Source organism: Balaenoptera ricei, chromosome X (assembly GCF_028023285.1).
Source record: "Balaenoptera ricei isolate mBalRic1 chromosome X, mBalRic1.hap2, whole genome shotgun sequence".
Lineage (NCBI taxonomy): Eukaryota > Metazoa > Chordata > Mammalia > Artiodactyla > Balaenopteridae > Balaenoptera > Balaenoptera ricei.
The window spans coordinates 91989658-92007324 of record NC_082660.1 but is presented as its reverse complement, the minus strand read 5'-3'; the positions used below and the strand labels follow the sequence as shown (position 1 = coordinate 92007324).

Genomic DNA, 17667 nt, shown 5'->3' with positions numbered 1-17667 from the left:
CAAAGGACCAAAGATTACCTTACTTATGAAGAATCAGTTCAGTTTCTGCTCATGAAGCATACCAAAAATATCTCAATCCAGACAAGGTAAAAATCAACACATGTATTTTCAGTACAAGATTGAATTCATTTGGTGTTCATAAAATGGTCCAGCTAACGACCATCATAAGCAACATCACTTTAGAAATTATAATGCAATTTACAATGTGCATTACTTCCAGGCTGCAAAACCAAAATATTACTCAAATTTGTTTGGAAAATTACAACTAATCAGAGTTTACTTAATAATAGCTCAACTCTTTCTTTCACCTCAGGGTCATTGTATTCTGCTGCTAAGACTCGAAGTTTCTTGGCACATGCTTTAGGTCGTTGGAATATGAAATAAAGGGAATTTTTACTGAACTTGTCCTGGGTAAATACTTTTGCTCTTCTTTTAAAATGGTAATTTATATTTTCAAATAGTGAAAGAGCATTAAGAATATTTTCCTTTGTCTCTTTCTTGCTAAAGATATTAATCAGTGACGCCGGTGCATTGGCAATGAGCAAGTCTTTTGTCATAGATGGATTTTTAGAGAAATTTAAAAGCATTCCCAAAATATGGTCTTTAGTTTCTCCACTTCCCACAGTTAACAAACGAAGAAATTCTGAAATGTAATTTGTAACCATATGCTGATATTCACTAATAATAGTCAGGTGCTTTATCAATCTCAATCCAGCCAGCTGCACATTTGAATTCAAGGGATAGGTGATGGTGTCTTCACATACTTGGTTTAAGTATGTTTTAACCTTCCTATGATTTTCAGCAGCCACCGAGATGTTATTCAGTGCATTTAAAGCCTTCTGCCTAACACTGGGGTAGGGATTATTGAGCAAGCCTTCAATAATTGAGATTCTACCTGCATTACGAATGACTTCATGGGAAAATGGGTAATCACGACTGTTATACAGAGCATTATTGGCTATTTCATGAATAGAAGGATCTTCAGTCATCTCAATCATGCAAATGAGTTTTTCAAGCTCTCGTGGATCCATATTAGTTTCACGTCTACAGCGGCAGGCCCAAGGCTGAGTTTTCTCCCCAGACCTGATCTGCTTTCTGAGCTCATCTTCAGGTGGGAAGCAGGACTCATTTTGGTATGGAAATTTCATTTCTGTCCAGATCATGGCTCCGGCCCATGACCCCATTCCTGCCCCAGGGACCATGGATGGATATGTGACTCTTGATTCAGCTGACTTTTTGGCTTTAGTCTTAGGTGCAGATTTATCCTCACTTCTGTTTTCATTACCATCCCAGAAACAAGACTTTACATCGACTCCACCAGCAGCTTCAAGCTTGTCTTTGGTGCTGGCCTTATCTCCAGCCCTACGCTCAAAATTGACATCCTTCTCACGCTTAGATCTGAATGCATTATTGTTCTCACTCTCAGCCCAAAACAAGGACCTTAAACTTATCTCCTCAATATCAGGGCTGGATGCCCTACTTAGCTCATCCTCATCTATATCCCCAGCCAAAGTCCAGGACCCCATGCCAGCCTCTTCCCCAACCCCAAGCCTAGACCCTGTAGTGGCTGCATCTCCATCCCAGAGCCAAGACTCCTGCCTGACCTCAGCCCCAACCCCAGCCCCAGCCTCAGCCCCCACACAGGAATCCATACAGGCAGCCTCATCAGATCTGATCCAGGACCCAATACTGTTTTTGTTCTCAGCCCCAAATCTAGAACTAATGACAGCCTCTTCCCTAACCACTGAGCTGGATTCAATACTGGCCTCATTTTTATCTCCAGGACTAGACACAATACCAGCTTCTTCCCCTCTCCAGAACCAAGACCCTGTACTAGCCTCACTCCCAGCCCCAAACCAGGATCCTTCACTGGCCTCTGACCCAGCACTCACCTGAGACCTTCTACTGGTCTGGTCTCCAGGCCTAGCCCAGGACCCTCCACTTGCCTGATCTTCAGGCCCCAGGCTAGACCCTCTACTGGCCTCATTCCCAGGCTTAGACCCAGCCCAGGATTTTCCACAAGCCTGATCCCCAGTGCCAGCCCAGGAGCCTCCTCCACTGGCTTGATCCTCAAACCCAGCTTTGGAACAGCTACCAGCTTGATCCCCAGCCACAATCCAGGACCTTCCCCTGGCCTGACTCCCAGTGCCAACCCAGGACCCACCACTGGGCTGGTCTGCAAGCCCTGGACTAGACCCTCCAATGGCCTGGTCCTGAGCACCAGACCAGAACGCTCCTCCACTGCCCTGATCCTCAAATCCAGGTTTGGAACAGCTACCAGCCTGATCCCCAGCCCCAGCCCAAGACCCTCCACTGACCTGACTCCCAGTATCAGCCCAGGACCCACCACTGGACTGGTTCATGGGCCCTCCAATGGCCTGGCCACTAGCCCCACCCCAGGACCCTCCTGTATTGGCCTGACTCCCACTGCAAGCATAGAACCATCCAGTGGACTGATCCTTGAGCACCGGCCTGGATCCTCCACTGGCCTGGTCCCCAATGCCAGCCCAGGAATCTCCAACGGACTGGTCCCTGGGCCCCAGTGTAGACCCTCCACTCGCCTGGCCCCCACTGTCAGCCCAAGACACCCTTCCAGATTTGGCCTGATCCTCATATCTAGGCTTTGCCTCACCACCAGCCTGATGCCCAGGTCCAACCCAGGACCCTTCATTGGCCTGGTCCACAGCCCCAACCAAGAAACCTCCACTGGCTTGGTCCCCAGAGTCAGCCCAAGACCCTCCACTGGACTGGTCCTCAGGCCCCGACCTAGTCCCTCCACCAGCCTGGCTACCAGCCCCAGCCAAAGACCCTTCTTCACTGACCTGATCCTTAAATCCAGGCTTGGACCCACCACCAGACTGATCACCAGTCCCAGTCCAAGAACCCCCACTGGCCTGATCCACGACCCCCACCAAGAATCCTTCACTGGCCTGGTTCCCAGTGCCAGCCCAGGACCCAACACTGGACTGGTCTGCAAACCCTGGCCTAGACCCTCTATTGGGCTGTTCTCCAGCCGTAACCCAGGACCCACCACTGGACTGATCCACAAGCCCTAGCCCAGACCCTCCACTGGCTTGGTCCGCAGTGTCAGCCCAGGCCCTTCCCCTAGACTGGTTTTCAGGCCCCAGCCCAGCTCCAGCCCAGGACACATTTTCATTGGTCTGATCCTCAAGTCTAGGCTTGGATCCACCAGCAGACAAATCACTAGTCCCAACCCAGGACGCACCGCCAGACAGATCACTAGTCAGAATCCAGGACCCTCCAGTAGCTTGGTCCACAGCCACAGCCCAGTACCCAATGTTAACCACATTCCCAGCCGTAGCCTGAGCCCAGGATCCTCCATTAGCCTGAATCCCAGCCCCATCCTGGGACCTTCCACTGGCCTGTGCCTCAGCCCCACCCCAGGATGCTCCATTGGCCTGGTTCTCAACCACAGTCCAGGACACTCCAATGGCCTCTCCCCCAGTCCAGGATACCCCACTGGCCTGGCCCCCAGCCCAGGAACTCTCACTGGCCTGAGCTCCAGTCCAGGGCACCACAACAGCCTGGTTCCCAGTGCCAGCCCAAGAAGCCCCACTGGCCTGGTTCTCAGCCACAGTCCAGGACCCTCCAACAGCCTTGTCCCCAGCCTCTACCCAGTAACCCCCACTGGCCTGGCCTGCAGCCCAGGACTGTTCACTGGCGTGACTCCCAGCCCAGAGCCCTCCACTGGCCTGGTCCCCAGCTCCAGCCCAGGACTGAATACCAACCTCATTCTCACCCCTAGTCGCACTCCAGGATTCAACATTGGCTTCATTCTCATCATCAGCCCAGGACATGCTATTCTCCCAGTATCCATCCCTAGCCTGAAACCTAAATTTGATCCATCGCTCAGAAGCAATCCAGTCCTCAACACCAATCCCATTCCAGTAGTAGTCATGGACCTTAGGCTGAGACTTTTTGCAGGCCTGAGTGCCTGCCCCACCCTCACTCTCAGAAGTGGGCGTGGCCTTAGCCTTGGGCTTTACAGAGACATCTCCTGTGGCTTCTGCCTCAGACTTACGCATAGCCTTGTCCTTTGCCCCAGACGAGGTCTTACTCTGGGAATGGGCTACAGACTGACGCTGGCCAGAGCCCATCGTACCTGCTCCAGCCTCTACCTTAGACTCAGCAACACGATTGCCCCTAACCTTACTCCTGGCACCAAGCAAGCCCTCACCCTGGGAATTGGCCACAGCCTGGGGTGGGGCAGAGCCTGTTGTACCTGGTCCAGTTCCTGCTTTAGACACAGCATTGGGATTGCCCTTGACCTTACTCCTGGCACCAAGCAAGGCGTCACCCTGGGAACTGGCCACAGCCTGGGGCTGAGTAGAGCCTGTTGTATCTGTCTGAGGCTGGGCAGAGTCTGCTGTATCTGGCCCAGCCCCTGCCTTAGACACAGCACTGGGATTGCCCCGGACCTTATTCTTAGTACCACACAAGGCCTCACCCAGGGAAGTGGCTGCAGCCTGGGGCTGAGCAGAGCCCTTCGTATCTGTCTTAGACCCTACCTTAGACACAGCATTGGGATTGCCCCGGACCTTATTCTTAGTACCATATAAGGTCTCACCTTGGGAATTGGCTGCAGCCTGGGGCTGGGCAGAGCCCTTTGTATCTGGCCCAGACCCTACCTTAGACACAGCATTGGGATTGCCCCGGACCTTATTTCTGGCACCAGGTAAGACTTCACCTTGGGAATTAGACTCAGCTTGAGGCTGAACAGAGCCCACTGTATCTGCTCCAGCCTCTGCCTTAGACACATCATTGGGATTACCCCTGACCTTATTCTTGGCAGCAGGCAAGACCTCACCCTGAGAATTGGCCACTGCTTGGGGCTGGACAGTGTTTGTTGTATCTGTTTGAGGCTGGGCAGAACACGTTGTATCTGGCCCAGACCCTGCTTTAGACACAGCATTGGGATTGCCCCAGACCTTATTCTTAGTACCAGGTGAGTCTTCACCCTGAGAACTGACCGCAGCCTGGGGCTGAGCAGAGCCTGTTGTATCTGTTTGAGGCTGGGCAGAGCCCTTTGTATCTGGCCCAGCCCCCGCCTTAGACACAGCATTGGGATTGCCCCTGACTTTAATCTTGACACCAGGCAAAGTCTCACCTTGGGAATTGGCCACAGCTTGGGGCTGGGCAGAGTTCTTTGTATCTGGTCCAGTCCCTGCTTTACACACAGCATTGGGATTGCCCCGGACCTTATTCTTAGTACCACACAAGGCCTCACCCTGAGAATTGGCCACAGCCTGGGGCTGAGCAGGGCTTGTTGTATCTGTTTCAGGCTGGGCAGAGCCCTTTGTATCTGGCCCAGTACCTGCCTTAGACACAGCATTGGGATTGCCCCGGACTTTATTCTTGACACCAGGCAAGGCTTCCCCCTGGGTATTGGCCATAGCCTGGGGCTGTGCAGAGCTCTTTGCATGTGGCCCAGCCCCTGACTTAGACACAGCATTGGGATTGTCCTGGACCTTCTTCTTGGCACCAGGCAAGGCCTCGCCCTGGGAACTGGCCATTTCCTGAGGCTGAGCACAGGCCCTCAGTTCTGCCTTAGCCCCTGCCCCAGAAATGGTATCAGGATCACCCCTGCCATCAATCCTGGAATCAGGGAAAACATCAGCTTGGGCCTTGACCCCAGCTTGAGGCTGTGCACAGGTTTTCATGTCTGCTCCGACCCCTGCCTTACACTTGCCTTTGGCTTTGCCCCTAGCTTTACCTCTGGTACTAGGTAGAGCCTCAACCTGGCTCTTAGTGGAAGTCTGAGACTGTGCCTTTGTGTCTGTCCCAGCCTCTTCTTTAGGCTTGGTGTTGGCATTGCCCTGAGCCTTAATCCTGTCATCAGGCAAGGCATCAGCCTGGACATTGGCCTTAGGCTGAGGCTGTGTATAGGACTCAGTGTCTGTCCCAACCCCCACCTTAGATACGGCATTGGAATTGCCTCTACCCTTACCCCTGGCATCAGGCGTAGCCTCAGTCTGAGCACCGGCTACAGCTTGAGGCTGAGCGGCAGCCCTCGTGTCAGCTCCAGTCATTGCCCTAGATGTGACATTGTTATTTCCCCTATCATCAACCCTGGCACCAGACATTGTCTCAGCCTGTTTCTTGGTCACAGTCTGAGATTGTGTAGAAGCACTTGTACCTGCCCCCACCCCTGCCTCACACATGGCATTGGTATTAACCCCAGCATCAACCATTGCCCCAGGCACGGCCTCAGTCTGGGCCTTGGCTACAATCTGAGGCTGAGCAGAAGCCCTCATATTTGCCACAGACCCAGCCTGAGACGCGGTTTTGCAATTCCCCTTGGCCTCAACCCCAGTACCAAGCATGTCGTCAACCTGGATCTTGGCCACAGCCTGAGACAGTGCACAGGACTTCATGTCTGCTCCAGCTTCTGCCTTGGACTTGGTGTTATGATTTCCCTTAGCCTCAACTGAGGTACCAGACCTGGCCTCAGACTGAGTCTTGGCCACACTCACAGTCTCTTCCAGGGCTCTCAACTTGGTCTCAGCCACATTTCCAATCTTGTTTATAGCACCCATCTTGGCCACTTCCCTGATTACTGCCAAGGCCTCATTCTGTGTCACCATCACTCTGTTCATTTCTGTCTCTTTTTCAGCCAATATATGAGTTTCTGCTTTGGTCTGGGTCATTGCTTCTTTCTTGGTCTCTGCCCTAGCACCAAGTGCCCAAGCTTTAGCCTTGGTCTGGGTCACTGCCTCTTTCTTGACTAGTCTCCCAGACTCAGAGTCAGTTTGGGTCACTGCTTCTTTCATGGCCACTTCACTGGCTTTGGCCTCAGTCAGGATCACAGCCTCTGTTATGACCACTGTTCCAGCCACTGTTTTGGCCTCAGATTGGGTCTCTGTCTCTGCCTCAGCCATTGCCTTGGCTTGAGAGTTGGTTTTGATTCTGGCTGTAGAAGTGGTCTTAGTCTCTACTTCAGCCCCAGCCCCACCTCCTGCTCCAGTTTCTGCTCCAGTCTTGGGCTTGGGTCTAGTCTCAATCTCTGTCCCAACCATGGCTTCACACATCGCCAAGGTCTGGTTCTGTATCCCAACCACAGTCTCCATCTTGACTCTGGACCCATTTCTGGCAAGTCTCCTCACACTCTGGGCTCTTCCCTTGGTTAATCTGTAAATGCAGTAGCAAGCACCAGCCCAGATCATCAGTCCTGCGGTCACCCAGCCCACTTCCTGAACACGACCCATGTAATCACCCCTGCTGAAGACACGAACAAGGTACAGAGGGGCTCAGTCAGGCTGGGAAAAGTGGGTAGTAGGTCTGCACGTAGGCCTGTGAGGGTGTTGGTCTTCAGCCACTCAAAGGCCACTACAGTTGCCACTGGAGGTGGACCTAGAAGTGGAGGAAGGAAATGCACTAAAATTTCTCTTCTAATTCTGTGCATCGTACAGATAGATACAGAAGGACAGGAAAGTGTAAAAATGATGTGCTTGGTGGAAGAAGAGGACGATTAGCAAATTCTCTCTCCATCCCTTTTATTTTATCTCCTCTCCATCTTCCCCAGTGCCCAACAATTTCCCCCAAGGTACTTCTGTACACATTTCCTTATACCAAATGAACAGTGGAAAGGATGGTGGTAAGGCTGACTATGAATGGTAGACACTGGGAAGCCCTCAGACTTCGATTTTTACTGGACCTACTCTGGTCACCACTCCCACAGGTCCCCACCCTCATACCAACCTGTAATGATCAAGGCAGTTCCCTCCTCTTTCCTTCTCTTGATTGGAGATATACCGTAAAGTAGATCTATAAACTCATGAGATCTGTGGACCTAGAGACAGACAGATGGACAGGCGGAAGTGAAGATTTTGCTCTTGTTGTGACAGATATATTATTAGCAAACTACCTCTCTATCCCCTTCAATTCGCCCCACTCCCTGTGCCAAAATAAAGGTGAAGGTGTGGGGTAAGTGAAGAGATGGTGGGAAAAGTGACTGGAAAAAGGAGAGACTGAGGATCCTCCAGACTGGACACTGGCCCTACTGGATGGACACTGGTCTCCAGCAACCCATCTTAGATGTCTACCCAGCCAGTCCCCATCCTCTTACCAGTCTATACCTATCAGGGATAATTTCCTCCTTGTTTCTTTGCTTCCAGTGATCTCAAGCCTTTCAGACCTGTAGACCAACCTGTGGACAAGTAAACAGATAGTAGAGACCGGGTCCTTCACAGAACAAACAAGCACCTTGATCCCTGACTCCAGTCCCTGCCTTGTGAGAGCCCATGTCCAGTTTGCTAATATGATCCATCCTTTCAAGTCTTCTCTCCGTCACACTCCAGCCCACCCTTACCCCAATATTCCTACTATTTCCTGCACTGAAATCAGTAGGAGGCATAGCAACACTGTGGCAATCTGGCAGAGTGTAGGAGGGGCAGAAGAACCCTCCACTGAGACCTTCTCAAGTCTCAGCCACCTTATATGCCCACCCTCTCTTGTTACCCCCAGGCACTGCCCATCTTCACACCAACCTCCACGGTCCCAGGCCAGTCTCCCAATTTCCCTTGCTTTCAGTGGTATACAGCCCTACTGTCGCCCTATGGGTAGACCTAGGAAAAAACAGAGAAAAAAGGGAAGGTGAAAGTTGAGTGCTTGTGACATCCCAGCATCTGAAACATGGGTCCCAGTACCTGCCTTACTGGATTTAGAGATCTGTTCTCTGGCAAGCAAAACCTAGGGCTTCTCCAGCACTGAAATGGGCAGGGTGGAAAGGGGAGGCAGGAAAAAGGGGGGAGAGACAGAGGCGAATTATTCTAAAACCACCTGTAGGATTCTAGGGCTTCTCCCAAAAGTCCATCTTTTCCTTCACCTGTGCAGACAGGTGGGAGAGTCTGAAAAACTGGAAAACCAGGAGACACAGAGAGGCCCCCATATCCCATATTCTAGAATCACAGCCTACTGCCATCTACTTCTCTTTAAACCCATCTCTAGGAATCTCCAGCATATGAGACACGGTGTGTGTGTGGTGGAGGGAGGCTTTTGCTTCTGCAGAATCACCATCCCTGCCCCGCAAAGGCTATCTCCAAAACAAAACAAAAAAAAGTAATTCTTTGTGACAACAATTTGTATTTTCTGAGGCGCAAATAAAAGCATCCCTAGAAAAGTTGCTGTCTTTATTGGTCTTCAACATACACTTTACGTTAAAAAGCCCAAGCTTGGTAAGTAAACGCAATTTAGGGAAAGTCCACTATAGCCCCACCCTATATCCCAACCAGATAGAGGCGCCTAAGTTCCTGTCACAGAGAATATTCATAGAGCGCTTCAACTGTTCACAGCGGGTGCCCGTGCCCACACTAACCTCCGCAGATCCTGTGCAGTTGTCTCCTCTCCTTCCCTCGCCTTGCCGCGAACAGTGCCACCCCGAATTACTGTCTTCAGACAGGAGATAGTAAAGGCACTGAGTGCTTGGACCAGTTCCCAGGACACAGATCCCAACGCTGGATTCAGGAACCCAGTTATCAAACGTCCCTCCCCACGTTGCGAGACACCACCCTCACCAACCCCGCCGTCCAGTCACTAAGGCCCACCATTTTCTCTGCAAACGCCACCGTGGCGTGTCCCTTCCACTGAAATGAGCAGGAAGCGGAGCGGGCGTGTGTGGTCTGTGATTAGATTCAGAGAGAATGGGGCATCTCAATCTCTGCATTTCCCTCTTGAGACACTCCCTCCACCATTCGTCCTGTCAAAGCTCACGGTTCCCCAGCACAGACGTAGGGAGGAGGAGGAGGGCTCGGGAGAATCTGAGCGAAGGCTCTGGGAACTTGAGCCCGCTTTGTCCGCCACCCCCGGACCAGCTCCGGGGATCCGCAGTCCGCTGCCGCCCTGGCTTCGGCGCACGGGGCCCTTACCTGCTCCGCTTCCCCAGGGCCCGATGCCAGCCCGCCGTTCGCAGGGCAGCGGGGAGCTGGTACCCAGACACGAGTGACGACTGCACCGAAGGCTGCGTCGCTCTGCAGCTCCCGGTCACGTGAGGACCCCGCGTCACCGCCTAGCTCGCCCTCGGATCCCCCCCCCCAAACCAGGGCCGGCGGGGAGTTCAACAGGACCCTCCCCTCCACCTCCGCGCGCAAGATCTCCCCCTCCACCCAGCTGTGCGCGAGGCCCGGTCACTCAGCTCCTTTCCCTCCAATCTGAGAGCCCACAAGTGGCATCATCTCCCTGCGGTTGGAGTTTGCCCTTCTCTTGTTACCAGGGAGGGTCTGCGTCCCCCATCCACCCTCAGGCCTTGGCTCCGGCCTTTTCAGCTGCTTCTTTGAGGACTCTTTTCTCTCTTACGCTATAAGACTAGCATCCCCATTGGGTACGTTGCTGCACCAAAATGGGCTAGGGAAGAGGTGTCAGGAAGGGGAGCAGAGAGTGCAAGGAGAGGTTTAACTTTCTTTTTTATGTTCCTTTTTTTTCCCTTTTAACGTCACATTCATTGTTTTTGTAATGGGGAAATGGCGTCAAGCCATTTTCGTTTGACATTTACAAATTAGGTTGTAAAAATAACAAAAGCCTCATCCATTTGTTGACGTTATTTTGTGCCACATTAAGAATGTTTTCGAATTGCTATAAATTATTTCACAGCTTTCAAAACAGACTGGTAATTATTAACATTTTAAATATAAAATTTTCCTGAACAAAACCAATAGGTTTTCAATGTGACCTATAAATTCATCTTTGGAAAGACCAATCTTGGCAATTTTACACAAGCGATTTACAACCTTTCGAAGTTCTGGCTGAATTTATTGATGATCTTGTGTCAGGTGTCTGAGAACTTCTTCATAGATGACTCCTGGGTGATGGAATGGAGACCCCACTCCTGATGAACCCAGCGCCTGAAAACTAGTGACTTCCCAGATTAACCTGTTTTCCACTCAAGGAGTTTTATTGGGATTTTACATAAGCGTGTGATCAAATCAGTCTCATCACACCCAGGAAAGGACCAACTGTGCTATCCCACTAATGGAAATGAAGCTTAACAGGTGGATTTTCATTAGATCATGACACTGGTGAGATATCTCCACTATCTGCCATTCAGGCACTGTGTGTCCCCATAGCAGCTGGGACCCAACCCTAACCCTAGCAGCGGGGGCATACAGTGTTCAGCATCTTTCAGTAGAGATAGGGGGTAAGGTCTGTGGCTGACTATGGGTCTGTGGGCAATACTCCTGAAATCCATGTCATCTTTCTCTCACAAAAGGCACAGTTTACAGGATCCCAAGCAGTCGCCAGGGGGAAGTCCCTGCCTTCTGTTACGGTTTCACTGCACCACCCATACAAGCCCCTCAGAATAATCCCAGAACTCAGGGACAAAGTATGCAGAACTTAGTCCCCAGACATTCAGCTGTCCCCGCTGGGGAGTCATACTCTAAATATAGTCCCTTCAGGCAGCCTCTTTCTTAGGTTGAAATCTGACACCCCAGCAGGAAGCTCCCTGCCTGAGGGGCCCCTGTGTGTGGGAGGCCCCTCTAGGAGGTGAAACAGGAAGCCCAGAGTGCCTTAGACCCTTACTAATGGCTTTTCAGAACTCAATCGACTGTGACCAATTTATGTTCCCCATCAGAGGGAAGCATTTAGAAATTGATTGTGAAGACATTTAAAATTTTAGTAAACTTAAAAAAAAAAAAAAAAAACTCATGAGCATAGGATGTCAAACAGCTTATTTGTAATAATCTAAAAACTCTTACAAATCATTAATAAAATGGTAAGCCAATAGAAAGCATGCCAAAGATGCAAATGGATTTGTTTGCAGAAAAGAAATACCAATGACGGATAAACATATGAAGAAAAGCTCAACTTCAAAGAAATGCAAATTGAAACAACTATGTGTTGCCATGTTTCATCTAGGAGTGCCAAAATTTAGAAATTTGATAATGTTGTTGACTGGTTTACGGGGAAATGGGCACTCCCACACTCTGTTGGAGGCAGATGCTGTGATGCAACAGTTTTACAGAGAGCTATTTGGCAAAATCTATTATATGATAAATATAATATCCCACAAATTCTTTGACTGAGCAATTCTATTCCTAGGAGTTTAGCCAGCCTGATACCTACACAGTTTCACAAAGATTCATATACTAGGATATCTATTGCAGTGCTTGCAAAGGTTAAAACAACAGAAGCATCATAAAAAGTCCATCAATAGGGAAAACATTAAATAAATTAGGTTAAATTTATGCAATATGGCTGATAAAAATATTTAGATCTACGTATCCTGATGGAAAGATACTTAAGGTATTTTACTGTTTGCTTATTTTCTATTAAACTCTTTGTTTATTTGTAATTGCATGCAAATTCCGCAAGAATACATTCTAGTATAAGATTCAAACCCAGAAAAAGCACTAGTACAGCTTTAACACCACTGTCCTTATCAAAGCACAGTTACCTCCCCTTTTTATAAATTTTCTGTGTTAAATGCTTTTCTATACATTACACATACGTGTCTTATTAAAATATATAAATGGGTCTCTTCAATAAGTGGTGCTGGAGCTTGCCTGGTGGCACAGTGGTTAAGAATCCGCCTGCTAATGCAGGGGACACGGGTTCGAGCCCTGGTCCGGGAAGATCCCACATGCTGCGGAGCAACTAAGCCCATGTGCCACAACTACGCGGAGCAACTAAGCCTGTGTGCCACAACTACTGAGCCTGCGCTCTAGAGCTCTCGAGCCACAGCTACTGAAGCCTGTGCACGTAGAGCCTGTGCTCCTCAACAAGAGAAGCCACTGCAATGAGAAGCCCACACACCGCAAGGAAGAGTAGCCCCCGCTCGCCGCAACTAGAGAAAGCCCACGTGCAGCAACGAAGACCCAACGCAGCCAAAAATAAATAAATTAATTAACTAATTAATTTTTTTAAGTGGTGCTGGAAAAACTGGACAGCTACATGTAAAAGAATGAAATTAGAACATTCTCTAACACCATATACAAAAATAAACTCAAAATGGATTAAAGACCTAAATGTAAGACTGGATACTATAAAACTCCTAGAGGAAAACATAAGCAGAACACTCTTTGACATAAATCACAGCAATATTTTTTTGGATCCGTCTCCTAAAGTAAGTCTTGATTTCCACTATTCATCCCCTCTAAAATGCAAGTCATAATTTTTTACCACTAAATTTGAATTTCAGACAAAATGGATCATATAAGTTATCAAAATTGGCTCAAGAAGAAGTAGAAAACCTGAATAGACCAATAACCAATGAAGGTGATAGCCTGTTCCACATCGCCTCCTTCAGAGGGACCACTGCCTCTTTCCACGTTCCTAGCTAAAAGTAAAAGCTTTACTTTTTAAACTTTTCCACTAAAAATAAAAGCCAAAGTTGTAAGATTTCTAGCAGAAAACATAGAGGAACATATTCATTACCTTGGAGTAGGCAAAGATGTCTTGGACAGGATACAAGAAGCATTAATAATAAAAGAGAAAGGTAGACTATCAAAATATAAATTTTCTGTTCATCTGTACACATTATTAACAAAATGAATAGGCAAGCCACAGACTTGGAAAAAATTATATATGCAGTTCATGTATCTGACAAAGGACTTTTATGCAGCATATGTAAAGACATACAAATGAACAATCAAAAGAAGAACCCAATGTAAAATTGGGCACAAACTTAAATGGACACTTCACAAAAGAAGATACCCAATCCTCAACATCTTTAGTAATCAGGGAAATGCAAATTGAAACCACAATGAGATATCACCACACACCCACTAGAACAGCTAAAGCCAAAGACTAACAACACCAAATGTTGGTGAGAATGGAGAAACCAGAACTCTAATATATTGCCATTAGGGGTGTAAAATGGTACAAGCACTTTGGAGAACTTTTCTGCAGTTTCTTACAAAGTTTAATGTTCACTTACCCTATGAACCAGCAGTTTCACTTCTGAGTATTTAGTCAAGAAAAATGAAAACATATGTCCACGCAAAGACTTGCACATGAATGTTTAGATCAGCTTAATTCATAATAGGCTAAAACAGAAAACAACAGGAGAAAGGATAAACAAACTGTTGTATGTATATACAATATAATACCACTCAGTAATAAAAAGTAATGAAATACCGATACATGCAACAACATGGATAAATCTGTAAAGCAGTATGCTGAATGAAAGGAGCCAAACACAAAGGAGTACTGTAGGATTCCATTTATATGAAACAGAGAACAAATAAAACTAATCTGTGATGATAAAAATGAGAAAGTGATTGTCTGGGAGATAGAGGGGAATTAACTGGAAAGAAGTGCAAGGGATCTTTCTGGCGTGATGGAAATATTCTGTATCTTGGTTTGTGTGGTAGTTACATGGTTATACACAATTGTTAAAACTCTAAAAACTGAACATTTAAGATACGTGTGATATATTGCATATAAATTATACCTCAGTACACACCAATTTCTTCCCCAGAGAGAGTTGCCTTATTAGTTTGGGTATAGCACAACAGACCTTTTTCTTTGAATTAAGTACACATATGTGTACCTACAGAAATACTGTTGGGGGGCATCATATTGTACGTATGTTTCACAACTTGATGGTTTTTACTCATCAACATATCTTGGAGCTCTTTTCATGCCAGTAAATGTGGATCTTTTTAACTGTTGTATTGTATTCCATAGTGTGGCTATAGCATGGTTTATTTACCTATTCCTCTACTGATGGACATTTATGTTTTCTTTAATTTTGAATAATATCAAACAATACTACAAAAATTATCTTTGAAAATTTTGCCAATTGGAAAACTGAGAAGTGGTATAGCAATGTTGTAGATTACGTTTTGCTTTTAAGTAGTGAGGTTGTGCATTTGTTCACATGTGTGTTGGACATATGTAGCTCTGTGAATTGCCTGCTCACATCCTTTTTCTATTTTTCTGTTGTATTATCTTTATCTTATTGTCTTTGCCGAAGAGCTGTATTTAGTGTGGATAGAACTTGTTTCTCTGTTTATTATGTTACAAATATTTTCTCCCACTTTGTAGCTTGTTTTGATATTGTTTATGTTGTCTTTCCACGTACTGAAGTTTTTCAATTTTGATGTGATCAAATGAATTGTTTTTTTCATTTATGGAATTTTTAATTTTAAAAATGAAAAATTACATAGTTATTGACTATATTCCCCACACTGTACATTTCATAACTGTGACTCATTTATTTTGCAACTGGAAGTTTTTACCTCTTAATCTCCCTGACCTACTTTCCTCCACCCACCCTCCTTTCTTCTGGTAACAACCTCTGTATCTATAACTCTGTTTCTGTTTTGTTATGTTTGTTCATTTGTTTTGTTTTTCAGATTCTACATGTAAATGAAATCATACAGTACTTGTTTTTCTCTGACTTATTTCACTTAGCATAATACCCTCTAAGTCCATCCATGTTGTCACAAATGGCAAGATTTCATTCTTTTTAATGACTGAGTAATATTCTATATATATATATATATATATATATATATATATATATATATATATGCCACATCTTTTTTCCATTCATCTATTGATGGGCAGTTAGGTTGCTTCCATATCTTGGCTACTGTAAATAATGCTGCAATGAACATAGGGGTGCATATATCTTTTTTGAATTACTGTTTTTGTTTTCTTTGGATAAATACCCAGGAATGGAATTGCTGGATCATATGATAGTTCTACTTTTAATTTTTTGAGGAACCTCCATAGTATTTTCCATAGTGGCTGCACCAATTTACAATCCCACCAACAGTGCATGAGGGTTACCTTTTCTCCACATCCTCATCAACACTTGTTATTTCCTGTCTTTTTGATAATAACCATCCTAATGGGTGTAAGGTGATATCTCATTGTGGTTTTGATTGCATTTCCCTGATGATTAGTGACGGTGAGCGTAATTTAATGTGCCCGTTGGTCATCTGTATGTCTTCTTTGGGAAAAAAATGCATATTCAGATCCTCTGCCCATTTTTTAATCGGGTTGTATGTTTGATGTTGAGTTGTAGGAGTTCTTTGTATATTTAGATATGAACACCTTATCATACATACCATTTGCAAATACCTTCTCCCATTCAGTAGGTGGCCTTTTCGTATTGTTGATTGTTTCCTTTGCTCTGCCAAAGCTTTTTCATTTGATTTGGTCCCATTTGTTTATTTTTGCTTTTGTTTCCCTTGCCTGAGGAGACATATCCATAAAAATATTACTAATATGGATGTCAAAGAGCTTACTGCCTATGTTTTCTTCTAGAAGTTTTATGGTTTCAGATCTTATATTTAAGTCTTTTAATCCATTTTGAATTTATTTTTGTGTGTGGTGTGAGAGAGTCATTTATGGATTTTTTTCCTCCCCAACTAAAGTTTATGAAAAATAGTATAATACTATTATAAGTTTTAAAAATCCATTTGGAACTTAATAATTGGCATGAGATAATTCTCTGATATTATTTTTTTTCCAAATGGATATCCAACTTCCCAAAAGCATCTATTGAAGAATCTATCCTTCCTCCCACTGTATTGAAGTAGAACCTTTACCATATATTTAATGCCCATATGTACTTGGACCTCTAGGAAAATATATTGGTTAAATACAAGAATCTTATTGTACATACTATTCTGTACTATGTTTTTCCTCAAATTAATTTATAAATTAAGCACTATCCAGTCAAACCAGTTCTTTTTTAAATAACACCTGAAGCAACAGTTTGAACTGAAACAGAATTTCTTAAATTTTCTAAAACTGCTGGACTGAGCAAAACTAAGACTGAGCAAAACCAAGGCAGAGCATTCTTGGGAGAAATCAGTTGCACTAGAGGAAGGGAATTAAGCATTTGCCTATCTTTCCAGTAAGATCTATATTTCAAGTAACCAAATAGCCCTGTTAATGAAGGAAAACACTGTCTTTCAGATTAGAAGAACATTAACTAATAAGCATATAAGAATGATAGGATTCAAAAATTATCATTTTGTGATCCCCAATGAAATAATTGATTTAGGCACGGATTATCAATACATGCCTATATCATCAGATGCCAGTCATAAGGGGAAAAACATAACTTTAGAAAAGAGGAATTATATCATCACCAGCTTAACCCAGTTTAATTTAATTGAGTTTTTTCCCCTAGCTGCTTGAGATAGATGTTTTGATGGTTTATTTCCAGCCTTTATTAATTTCACAGGTTTGTTTGCTCAGGTTTATCAAAGTAAAATTTACACACAGTAAAATTCTGTTTTTTTAGATGTAAAGTTTTATGAGTTTTGACAAATGTATGCAGTCATGTAACTACCATCACAATCAAGATATAGAATATTTTCATCACCCTAAAAAGTTCCTTTGTGCCCTTTATAGCCAATCCTCTGTCCCCAACCTCAGCCTCTGGAAACCACTGATCTGATTTCTGTTCTTGCAGTTTTGCTTTCTTCAGAATGCCATATAAATGAAATAAGCCTTTTGTGTCTGAGTTTCTAAGATAGTGCTTTTGAGCTTTATATACGTTGTTACTTGTATTAATAGTTCAGTCTTTTCTATGGCTTAGCATTGCACTGTATATATGTAGCACAATCTGTTTTCCATTCACCAGTTGATGAACATTTGAGTTGCTTCCAAGTTGAGCCCATTACCAATGAAGCTGCTATAAATGTTTTCATACAAATCTTTGTTTACTCCTCCCTGGGTATATACTTAGGA

General features: G+C 45.6%; 1 protein-coding gene across 3 annotated transcripts; it reads right to left on the bottom strand.

Moving 5' to 3' along the window:
- On the bottom strand, window positions 1-9975 carry ARMCX4 (armadillo repeat containing X-linked 4). 3 transcript variants are annotated; one of them, XM_059911043.1, is made up of 6 exons: window positions 9885-9975; window positions 9335-9408; window positions 8508-8585; window positions 8087-8167; window positions 7720-7810; window positions 1-7371 (listed from the first exon to the last, which is right to left on the bottom strand). In XM_059911043.1, the coding sequence occupies exon 6, from the start codon at window positions 7224-7226 to the stop codon at window positions 270-272; it is 6957 nt and encodes a 2318-aa protein (XP_059767026.1). In that variant the 5' UTR covers window positions 7227-7371; window positions 7720-7810; window positions 8087-8167; window positions 8508-8585; window positions 9335-9408; window positions 9885-9975; the 3' UTR covers window positions 1-269. The 3 variants fall into 3 exon arrangements, with proteins under 3 accessions (XP_059767026.1, XP_059767025.1, XP_059767028.1); XM_059911042.1 differs by lacking the exon at window positions 9335-9408; XM_059911045.1 differs by lacking the exons at window positions 8087-8167; window positions 9335-9408.
- Between the last annotated feature and the right edge of the window lie 7692 nt (window positions 9976-17667).